Raw genomic sequence first — 12184 nt, forward strand, 5'->3', positions numbered from 1 at the left:
CGCGCTCGGTGCAATATATTTTACTTGGAAACAGAAGTCCGAGGCAGCGCCATCCTGTGATTTTATTTCCATGCCAACTTGAACCGGGTTAGTTTTTGTAACTGTTTCCAACCGAAATGTACTAAGATCTCGCACATCATCAGTCCTCACAGTGGTGCTGAACTGCAGCCTTCGCTGTCTTCACTGTTGAGCGCTCGTCAGGGGAGCGGACCTGCATCCTAAAGCAAACCTTTCTGAGACATTGCAGTCCTGTCACGTCTTCGGCTCTCCTATTTGCTTCCATCACGAGAGCGGAGAGAAGAAGAAGAAGCGGCTCAACGTTGGTGACATGGCAAGAAGCAGCATTATTTAAAGTGCTCAATCTTCTGCTCTTTTAATTCCACTGCAGCAACCTGAGTGAGTAGCGCACATTTCTGCTCAGTCAATGCCTCTGATATGGATCCGGACGCGGGCGGTGGTAAAGCCAGACAAAGGGGAATGTTAATAGATTGCATTTTAGCGCACTGGATTATCATTATGTGTTAATTAAATATCTGACAGCCTAATATCATGGCATGAATCGCTCTTGGTATGGTAAGCTAAAGGACAATACATGGTTTTTAGCTTCCATAAGTTCAGCTTTTTTCATGCAGTGCTTGAATGGTTTCCTTATGTCTGTATTGCATACTCAGTTCAAAGCTGGATCTGATCTGGGTCTCAGCTGGGTCTGTTCTGTCGAGAGAGCAATGTGATTATATGGACTGGATTTCAGTTTTAACTTGGTCTCTCTTTTTTTGTTTTTTAATTTATCGTGTTGGGTTTACATGGATTTGCCAAATAAGAATATTATTTTTCTTATCATACTTTACCTCAAAGTACTGTAACTGCAAGAATTTTTTTTTCTGTTACCCTAAAAATTTTGCTTGCAATAATATGCTTTGCATGCATTAGTGGCGGCCTGAGGGAGCTACATTATTTCAATGACCTGTATGCACATACCCCTTCAGCAATCAATAGAACCTAGGTCTTATTAACATCACATTCCTAAGTGCCCTGCTGTGCACATTAGCTAATAGGTGCTCATGGAGGAGGGGAGAAAGAAATATTTTCCATGGAGGTCAAATTGATATTCCAGAGTCATTAGCTGATTTAGAAACTAAATCGAAACCTCTAGAGAAGTATTATGCCTTTAAATGGATTATGTCACATTTTGCATCTTCTCAATATCACTTTAGTAAATGCAGCAGGCATACTTTTAAGTCAATGTTAAGCTCTGGTGCATTTGCTGACATTGGTAATTGAAGCCTTTATTTTTTATTTGGACTATATTGTTTGCAGTAAAAAGCTGCAGTCAAAGCTGCTAAGCTGCATTATGCTCCGTCATACAGATGATAGCCTCCCCTATTCTTCAGTATTATCACAACTAACTTGTCAAAAGTCAACATTCTTTTGAATTGAGCAGTTGTTTATCATCCTCTCTGTATTCACGCCACTAAAACTGTTGTATTTTTTTCAGTGCAGTGAAGGAACTCTTGAGGCTATGCACTTGCCTGCATTTGGTGAAAGCATGTTGTGGGTTACACTGCTAAGCACAATTGCACTTGGATGGACAACACCTATCCCTCTACTTGATGATTCAGAAGAAATAGACGAACCTTGCTTTGAGCCCTGCTACTGCGAAGTGAAGGAAGGCCTGTTTCACGTTCATTGTGACAGCAAAGGATTTACAAATATTAGCCAAGTCTCACAGTCATGGCTTAGACCATTCAAGCTCTACCTGCAGAAAAACTCGTTACGGAAGCTCTACTTCAACAGTTTTTTGCACTTGAACAATGCAGTGGCCATTAATCTGGGCAATAATGCCCTGCAGGACATCCATGTTGGGGCTTTCAATGGTTTGAGCTCCCTGAAGAGGTTGTACCTTCACGAAAACAAGCTGGAAGTGTTCCGGAATGACACATTTCTCGGACTGGAGAGTTTAGAATACCTTCAGGCAGACTATAATGTTATCAAGAGAATAGACAGTGGGGCGTTCCGAAATCTCCACAAACTCAGAGTGCTCATCCTTAATGACAATTTAATACCCATGCTGCCGGCGTTTCTTTTCAGATCTGTCTCTCTGACGCACCTTGACTTGAGAGGCAACCGACTAAAGACGTTGGCTTATAAAGGGATTTTGGAATATATCGGTCGCAGTCTTATGGAGATCCAGTTGGAGGAGAACCCTTGGAACTGTGTCTGCGATATCATCCAGCTCAAGGCCTGGTTGGAGCGGATTCCGTACACTGCAGTTGTTGGCGAGATCACGTGCGAGTACCCTTTCCACCTCCACGGAAAGGACCTCAGAGAGATCAAACGCGGTGAGCTTTGTCCCTTATTAAATGAAGGGGAAATTGAGTCAATTCTAGCCGTCCTACACTTACCATTCTACACAGGGAGGGCGAGGCCTACAAAGCCGTCATCTATAGTCTCCCCTAATCAAAACACTGTCTCCTCTGTGGAACAAAGAGAAAGACCTCCAAAGCCAACAAAAAGACCCAGGCCCTCAAAGACACCACCAACACCACGCAGTGTGTTCCCTAATCAGCCGCCTGTAGCCGGATACCAAACACGGCCGCCTATACCTATCATTTGCCCCATTGGATGTACCTGTAACTTGCATATTAATGACCTTGGTTTGACAGTCAACTGTAAGGAGAATGGGTTTCGGAACATTTCTGAGTTGATGCCTCGACCCTTGAACGCCAAGAAGCTTTACTTGAGTGGAAATCTCATTCAGAGAATATACAAGTCCGATTTTTGGAATTTCTCCAGTCTCGATTTATTGCACTTGGGAAACAATCAGATATTTTACGTTCAAGAGGGGGCTTTTGTTAATCTCCCTAATTTGAGAAGCCTTTACCTGAACGGTAATAGTATTGTGAAGTTAACTCTTGATATGTTCCATGGTTTGCACAGCCTTGAGTATTTGTATTTTGAGTACAATGAGATCCGAGAAATCCAGCCGGCTGCCTTCAGTTTAATGCCCTCCCTGCAGCTTGTCTTTCTCAACAACAACCTCTTGCGCACATTGCCCGTGGGAACGTTTGCAGGTACCTCGCTGACACGCCTGAACCTGCGGAACAACTACTTTCATTGCCTCCCAGTCAGTGGCGTTCTGGAACACCTGCATGCTGTAGTCCAGATCGACCTAAATCAGAACCCCTGGGACTGCTCCTGTGACATCATCCCTCTCAAAGAGTGGCTGGACACGCTGAGCTTAGTGGTCATAGTCGGAGAAGTGGTGTGTAAGACCCCCGAGCTGGTCTCAGGAAAAGATTTACGCTCTCTGAATTCTGAAGTGATTTGCCCTGAGCTCCGACAGTCCTCACTGTCTCCTGCCGAATCAGACGGGCTTATCACTACATATCCCGAGGTGGGGCCGCACCCGCCGAAAGGTGCCATACCCCTCTCTGTTCTCATTCTCAGCCTGCTGGTTCTGTTCGTGTCTGCCTTCTTTGCTGCTGCAGCTCTCTGCGCATATGCTCTTAAAAAGCGTGAAAAGCTTCCCTTTAGGAAGCAAGGGGAAGTGGGCCTGGCAGGCATTCAGATGGAATGTGGAATATTCACAGAACAGACACCAACCTTACCAGAAACTCCTCCTTCCAATCACGTGTACGATAGCATCGGTGCTCCCTCTTCGCACATGTGCAGCAACCCCGTTTACAAAAGCGGACAGGAGGAGTCGGGGCAGAAGCATCCATTCTCCGAGACAAAAGAGAGTGGTTCGCACTACAGAACGCTGGTGGAGAAGGAAAAGGAGTGGACCATGGCCATCTCCAGCTCCCCTATTAACACTATTGTCAGCGTCGGCCCGCCGTGTGGTGACATTGCCGGCTTTCATGAAAATGGAATACTCTGTCCGACTGTCATTGATAGCCAAGGTCCCACACCCAAGGTGGGATTAGTGGACAGTCTTTTTGGCACAACTCCCCAGTTTAGCAACCTGCCTGACAGACACACACATCCTCCCTCAGAGTATCCACATGCCAAACAGGATGCCAGACAAAAGCAAACGATCACAACCACAGGGACAAGGACAGGATGTCCTAATCAAACCCAAAGTGATTACCCTGAGCTGAGGGCTAGACTCAAAACAAAGATGGATTACATTGATATGCTGGAGAGGTCATATCAATTCTAAGACATGTCAGATATAAGACTGCACATCCAAAATGAAAATGGTAAGATGGAAAAAGAATTCATGCGATGTAAGATGGTACGGTTTTCCCTCAAGTTGCTCTGGAGGAAATCCCTTGTTCAGATTTTTTAAAGTGCCTTCATAAGAGCAGCCAGCAATGTTGTAAATGAGTATTTTTGTATCACAGTTTTATTTATCTAAAATACATAGATTTACATTAGAAGGAAAAGGATCAACTGCTGTTTCCAGACTTTGCAATGTTGGTAAACGTGAAGCAAATTATTCGTATGAATGCAGGGCGTGCGGTCTTGGCTTTTAACTCGTTTGCATCAAAAACTTCTGAGATATTTTTTATTTAACTAAAAATTGTCTATCAGCAATAGAGATACTGCAGTTATTGTATAACTGTCAAGTGCTTTGTTGATTCTGTATTTTCAAATTGAGTAGATTGTCTTTATCTGGACTTATTGAATGGTTTTATGGACCAAGCTAAGGTCAAAACATGTAAAAGATTGGGAACTATTGATCATGTCTAGGGACGTAATTTCCATATCTCACATAGGCAAAGACAGATATGTGCATATATTTATTCTTAGATTTCAGTGTTGCAATTATTATTGTAAGACATCATGTTAAATCAGTGTATAATGATTATGCCTCTGGTTTAGCCTTCCTTGAAAAAATAACCCATGAATTCAATAAAGGGTGCTAAACTAAGCCAAGTTCTGCAAACTGTACCATTTTGAGTTGCAGACATGCAGATTTTGGCCTCTGCAGCATGCACACACACACACACACACACACACACACACACACACACACACACACACACACACACACACACACACACACACACACACACACACACACACACACACACACACACACACACACACACACACACACAGCACTTTTGCCACATGCTTATAATATGCTTCAAAATAGATTCAATAGAACAAAGTGTTTCAAACGAGACCTTATATGCTGGAAACTAGAAAATAACAGCGTGAAATTTGTCAGAGATTGCATGATATTGGCACAGTCAATTTGCGAAAGACACTGTCAGGTCACCCACATACCTGGAGGAGAGGAAGCAGAGAATATGTGCAGCATTCTTATAGCATCCTCTGCAGTCTCCAGTCCCCTGAGTGTCCATGGGAGGGCATCAGTTAGATACACCTATTCACCATGCATAAGCTGGCTTAACCTAGTTACGCAGCATTGCGTAAGGATGAAAAATACCTTTTTTTGGCGTCATACTGTAAAAACCTTGAATAAAGCCAAACGTGGAAAGAGATGAAGCTGAATATTTATCAATATCGGAAGTTCCATCATCCCGCAAATTGACTTTTTTTTTCATTTTTTATTCCTCATTCGCATGATCTTTTTTCGCTTTTATAATTTCTCGTCTCATTGTATGAAATGCAATTACAAACCTCCACTTAGAGCCAGCTAAACACATATTCCCATTTTAGTCACAAAGAGCTACAGTAAACATTAAAGTAATGGAGTGTCTAAAGTATGAAAGTGTGTGCCTGATTGTTTTAGTTGCTCTCAAAAGGGTTTTGCTATTGGTCCAGCTTCTCTTGAAATTGGCCAGTCGACAAGCTGAAAGTCCAAGGACACGCGTGTGAAAGGAGGGTAACGTCAGAGCCCCGGATCTGCTCTTATCACACTGCCCCTGTTTATTTTTGCTAATGTTGTACTTGGCAGATTCCATCCCTCACAGGCCATCCATCATTTACACAGTTGGACGTTTATAACGGCATTTCTGCTTCTAGCATACAGACCTGCTTGTCAAAGAGAGCGAGCTTCCTAACCACCTTTCCTCAGTGATAATTCACAAAGCTTTTGTCCAAAGTATGAGGAGAGATAATCCTCTCAATGCCACTCCAGTAACCCTCATTATACGCCTCTGCCACCCAATCCCACAGACGGCCTGGCCAACTGATCCTGTATGCAGAGAATGCGATCGCAGGGGCAGTCAGCTGCTCGGCTACATAGTGCTCATGTGCCTCGCCAAGACAAAGTGGCATTTAACCAAGAGACCATGAACAGAGAGAAACGGGCAAATGTGAAATGACAGCTTATGTTTAATGGTTGATGCAATCTAACCAGCAGTTACTTTCTTTGAGAGTATTATGTGACTATTTTTATGGGAATGCTCCTAACATAAAGTGGCATCGTTATGAGGTTAATAATTACTTCTGGAAAATGCTCTCAGTACAGCCATTTAACAAAATACTGTTATTATGAATTCTGAACACGACATATGGCGACGAATGCGAAAATGTAATGCGCCGCACCACGGATAATGTGTTCCCAACACGTAAATGAGCCACAAAGTACCTGCAGAATTTTCAATGGGATGCAATTAGTCAGCAAACGGTGTGTGCCGTTGCTCTCTGACATTTGCATTTTTACCAGAGACTGTGGCCTTTTCCTCTGGCTGTCACGCCTGTAATGTGTTGCTCAGACATGCCGTCAAAACCCTTGCCCCTTGGGAAATTCAGGGACACCATAGTGCAGGCAGTTGTCATTTTACTTAGTTGAAAAGCTGGACAGCTTGGACATGGTTCAAGTGTTCCACTGTCGTCAATGCTGTTCTTTTTCCAAAATTTATCACAGAGCAGAAAAATATGAAAAAATTTGCACTGACTTGCATTTAGATGCGCTTCTCTTTAAGAACTAGGCATGTTATTGTTCTGAAAAACCTCAGCGAACGCCTTTCTAATACTGATGATACCTTTCTATACTGACCAATATTTCTGCGGTATTGTGTTGGGTGATATTTGCTGCATGTGGTTTGTGCTTTAACCTTTCAATATATTGAAGTTGCTTTTTTTTTTAAGAAAAGAGGAATAATAAGAATGTGCTTGAAAGGAACAGGCAGAGACAGAGAGAGAAAATGGAAAAGTTCTTTAGAAACCACTCACGTAGCTTAAGTCGTAAGATATAAGATTTTACGCAGGTCACTATTTATTGAACCAATTTAATCCCAAACCAATTTAATCACTATACTGTGAACATTTAGTGAACATTTTTGATTTGAATCTAATTAAATTGTTTAGATGTTACCACACGAAGCACATTTTTCTAGTAGGGATGCAAAATGGATCTGCAGCCATTATGTGCGGCCATTATAGTCATTTTCAAGAATCAATGAATATTGGATATTGAATGAATATTTTTTATATTATATTAGGCTCTAAGTGAGTGTCAGATGATGGGAATGGTTAATCTTTAAAAACACAAATTTAATAACACTCTTAAATTGATTTTTATTTGTGAATGAATGAATGAATATTAATTTTTCATACTGTACATTATAATGTGATGCCTAAATTCACTTGTAGAATTGGAAATTATTTTTTATTTATTTATTAAGACACAATAGTGTATGTAATTTTTAATATTAATATTGCCATTTATCAGTTAATATTACATTTTTTTTAACTTATTATCAGTCAGAATTGTCAGAATTTTGAGGTGTCCCTATATGTTTTCAGTGTACTTTTCTTATACTTTACAACACTACAGTATAATTTTTTTCCCGCATTCGCATGTCACTCTGTGGCTCACATCTACCAGATTGTCAGATCAGCTCAGAAACCCTGACTGAATAATAGATTGTGGTTGCTGGTATAGGAAATGATAAGAAAATATTACCTCACCGCACACTTCTCTAAATGTACAGCCGGTGCAAGACCAGGCTCGTGTTTTGTATGCTGTACAGGATGGATCAATCTCTGTTTGAAGCAGCTTTGACACCATACTGAGAGCTTTGTCTTGGGAAAAGAGAGTAGGATGCTGTCAAACCAGATTTTTTTTGTTTCTCCTCTTTTACCTTTCTTTTTTCATCTGGAATTAAACTCTGCCAGCAAGGAGAAAAGTTGTATTTTAGTGTCTGACGGGTGACTTTTTATGCCCAGTTTCTTCATACAGCACAGCGGTGCTGATACAGTTAGTGCGATCTGGTTGTTCCCTGTCCATGGTGCTGAATTTCTTTTGTGCGAAGGCTAGAGAAGGTATCAGCAAGGCGTTCTGCAAGGCTCTGTGCTGTGCTGTGCTGTGCAGCTTTTGCGGTGTGCTATTTCCTGCAGTGGGAGCTGTTTTTATGCATTTGAGGATGAATCTAGAATCTAGTACACTGTGATGCAGCAATCTGCACCGTTTCTTAAGTCCACCATCTGTTGTAGTTCTTGGACATTTATGGGAGATCTGTCAGTGTAATTGTGTGTTTGTCTTGGCTGGGAGGGCATTGATCTGACCTACGGCATCTAACGGAACACCAGTCACTGTCTCAGTAATTGCAGGTTTTCATTAAGAAAACTTGATCAGCATGCAAAGGGGAGACGAAATGAAAACAAAGCAAATTATATGTGGTATTTGTTTATTTGAATTGAATTGATGTGAATTTCTATATTTAAACGTTTGAAAGTAATGCTTTTTATCTCTGATATCTGCCAAAGGGTTTATGGGAAATCACTATATTACAAAAGAGGCTTCTTGGAACTTTAGACAGCATGGAATGCTTTTAAACGGCACTTTATTTTTAATTAGGCCTATCTATTATTCTCAATGGAGAATTTTGCTGATCAAGTTTTTTTTTTTTTTTCCCAGCAGCATGTTTCCTGGAAATATCTCTCACCTAGCAAATTCCTAACATCTTCCTTAATCTTATATAAAGGGAGAAAGAGAGAGACATGCAAGCACAAAGTGATTGTGTGATTGAGTGATGATTTTTATTATGCTAATATTAAAATGCTGAAGTCTCCAGAGATGTTTACGCTTGTGTCAGAGTGAGCTGCTTTGGGCAGGAGGGAACTAAATGTGGAAAGCAAACATAGAAGCAGGTGAAAAAATTAACAAAGGAAGCTCTTTGTTTATTAATCTTCTATCCACGTTTCATGTCCTGCTCAATCAGTTATGATATACAATTATGTCAGAGATCATGTACATGAAACGAGAGAGTGAGTCCTTGATGTGATAGTGTTGACATGGATGACGGCAAATATAGTGCGCAACAGTCGGATTCCGGAAGTAAAAATCCCATTCATTTTCTCCGTAGGGGAATTTATTTCGAACTAGAACTTACAAACCTTTAAAGACAGACCCACTGTGAGATTCAAGGTTGTCAATTGATGGTATATGCTTTTGTTTTTAAATTGTGTTCAGCAATAGTTTTGTGTTCAGTGGAATTCCTGGTGAAAAACTACATTACCCATGATTCTGCAGAGAAATCTCCACCAATCAGAGAATCAAGATAAGCAAATCTCTCCAAAAGAACCTTTAGCACCTTCCCACATGCATTCATGGGGACTGTGGTTCTTTCCCTCATTAAAGGAGTCATGAATTGAGAAATCTAATTTTCCTTGATCTTTTCATATATAAGAGGTCATTGTACTATAAAAAAATATCCTGTAATTTTCAGAGCTCAAAACTTCCTAGTTAGTCCAAAAACAGGATTTATTACATTTTATTTTTATTTTATTGAAACTGCCCAAATGACTAGTTTTGGATTTTGTCACATTATGATGTAATAGTGTGGCAAAAAAAATCAATGCCTACTTCTACATCATCGCCTCTTTAGCCCCGCCCACTGATTCACCCATGTCATGTAGGAATAAATACTTCTTACATATATTTTATTTATATATAAATCGAAATAATTTATATTAGATTTATATTCATATATAAATCTTATGTTATATGTATATATATAAATCTGAGATGCAAACACAGGATTACAAAATGAAAGAGATGCCTTTGAAGATTACAAGACCTTTTGCAGTGCCAAGCTGTCTTTGCATTGCCTTCATTGTGATCATATTAAGAAAGTGAAAACTTTATTTTAACGAAGATTCCAGATCGCGTCAGTAAGACACTGTTCATTTGCTTAATTTTACTGTGGATTCGGTTTTAACAAGACTCAGTTCAACGCAGGCTTTTTCAGCATGAAAATAAAAGATGACGCAGTTCCGATTATATTGGATCCGACAGCAATTTTCACAACACACAAGTGTGAGTAACTATGTTTTTATCATGTGTCACTATTGCTTTGTCTGAAACAGATTTGATATGTACTATTTACTATATAAACTGTATGCTGAAGTCAAACAGTGAATAGTTTTGAATAGGCTAGGCCTATGTAGAGCATCACATGACCAAACCGGAACCCAGTGTTAACAGCAGTATCAACTGACGCCGATATCTATGGACTTTTAAGGTAATCAGCTTTGTTACTGGCGTTTTATTCTATTTAAATATCTAAACATTAGTGTGAAGAAGAAAAATTACAAAACTTTAGATCTCAATCTGCATATGCGAGGGACATTGGTTATGCTCGTCTTGGTTACCCAATCATAGCAGTGGGCGTTTACTTCCATTTCTTGAATGTGACGCCCATCAAAACGGAGTGTTTGAAAGAGAGAGTCAAAACCAGGAGAGAAAATAGCTTATTACTTCTAGGATATTTTTTGATGTAAAAATAACATTATAAGTGGGCCTCAGAGAGCATTAAGAGAGGGATTATTTTTAAATCCCTATGGGTATTTTTATGAATAGGAAAAATACTTCCAGAACCAAGGCCACTGAAAAAGTGGAAGGGCACTGTTGCACTCTTTTAGGAAATATCTAAACAGCGTGATTGACCAATCAGAATTAAGTATTCCAGAAAGCTGTTGGATAAAATAATATACTGCAGTAATGATGGAATTCAATTCACAATATAACACTAGTTTCCATAATGAGCTAATTACAAAAGATTCCACTGAGCTAGATAAGACCATAACTAGCAAAATGTAGCCTAAAGTGCAACATTTTAATTATTAAATCTCATGTCAGATTGACAGAAACAGTTTCGCTATCTTAATGTTTGTATAAGCAACCTGAAGCTATGTAGTGTTTCTGTATGATAAGACATAACAATAATAAAGAGCATTTTTTTATGTTTTATATTGGATGCAACAATATAATTACAACGAGAGCATAATTAGAGTCTTGTGCCCTACCACCTCAAGAATATGCCGCTTCAATTTCTTTTTCAGTCAATCTCAAACCAATCAAAATATCTGCGGAGAGGCATATCCACTCTCTGTTTTTTCTTCCCCCTCCATTTTCCTTCGTTTAAATGAGAGTGCTGACCCCATTAGATAAAAAAAAGAAGAGAAGACAGACTGCGTTCATTTTGAGAAGAGTGATTAATTACAGATGTTTCTGAGACAATGAAATATAGATCATACCGACTGGGACTCCAGCCGGGTTTACTCAGTGTCAGGCTCTTCCAATTTTGATCAGAAGGAAAGGAATTTATTGCCGAGCGCTTTGGCACAGGTTTTTGTGATCATTAACATTCTCTTCAAAGGCTTGCAAAAAAGCATACTAACCACAAAAAAAAAAATAATCCACCCAAAAAGGGAGAGAAGGAAAGCTGTGCCTTAGTGTGATGTGTTGTGGTAGATTTATCTAGATATTTTATTTTATTTAATTTTTTTTGCAGAGTGTTGCAACTCATTTGGAGCTTGTGTGGCTTCTGTAAATGCCGTTCTGAAATGGAATCTCTAAACCAAATCCTTTGGTCGACAGATGCACGAGAGAACGAAATGGATGTGCGAAGGAAAAGGCGAGAGAAGATATACTTTGCATGGCTGAGATAAAGGACAGATCATTAGTCAGGGCTCTTAATATAACTGCAGGAATAGGAGAGCATGGCACTGCCAGTTTTTAGACATTTGGGATCTATTTCCATTTTATGTGTACTTATTTCATAACTATCTGCAGATGTTAAACATTATGTTAATGAAATGTGTAATTTACTTTCACACTGATAACATGACTTGGGTTAAGCTAAATTAAACATTTTTAATTTCTCCTGGAAAAACAATGACTATAGTCCACCTGCATTTTGGAACATTTCCAGAGAAAACATTATGCCAAAAAAGCCATTTATTATTATGACAAAAATGCAAATTGTGATAGACACAACTCTAGCTATTAATCAGATGTAAATGGAATAAGTTATTA

The 12184-nt window shown here is 39.7% G+C and overlaps 1 protein-coding gene across 1 annotated transcript; it reads left to right on the forward strand.

Moving 5' to 3' along the window:
* The first annotated feature begins 44 nt into the window (after window positions 1–44).
* On the forward strand, window positions 45–4827 carry LOC308696424 (SLIT and NTRK-like protein 3). Its single transcript, XM_081375159.1, has 2 exons — window positions 45–396; window positions 1496–4827. Exon 2 carries the CDS (start codon window positions 1520–1522, stop codon window positions 4160–4162), a length of 2643 nt encoding a protein of 880 aa, XP_081231285.1. The 5' UTR covers window positions 45–396; window positions 1496–1519; the 3' UTR covers window positions 4163–4827.
* The last annotated feature ends 7357 nt before the right edge of the window (window positions 4828–12184 follow it).

Source organism: Scardinius erythrophthalmus, assembly GCF_964197995.2.
Source record: "Scardinius erythrophthalmus genome assembly, chromosome: 9".
Classification (NCBI taxonomy): domain Eukaryota; kingdom Metazoa; phylum Chordata; class Actinopteri; order Cypriniformes; family Leuciscidae; genus Scardinius; species Scardinius erythrophthalmus.

Coding starts and splice junctions, on each gene's coding strand:
- LOC308696424 (XM_081375159.1), top strand. CDS start 1,520: ATGCACTTGCCTGCATTTGGTGAAAGCATGTTGTGGGTTACACTGCTA.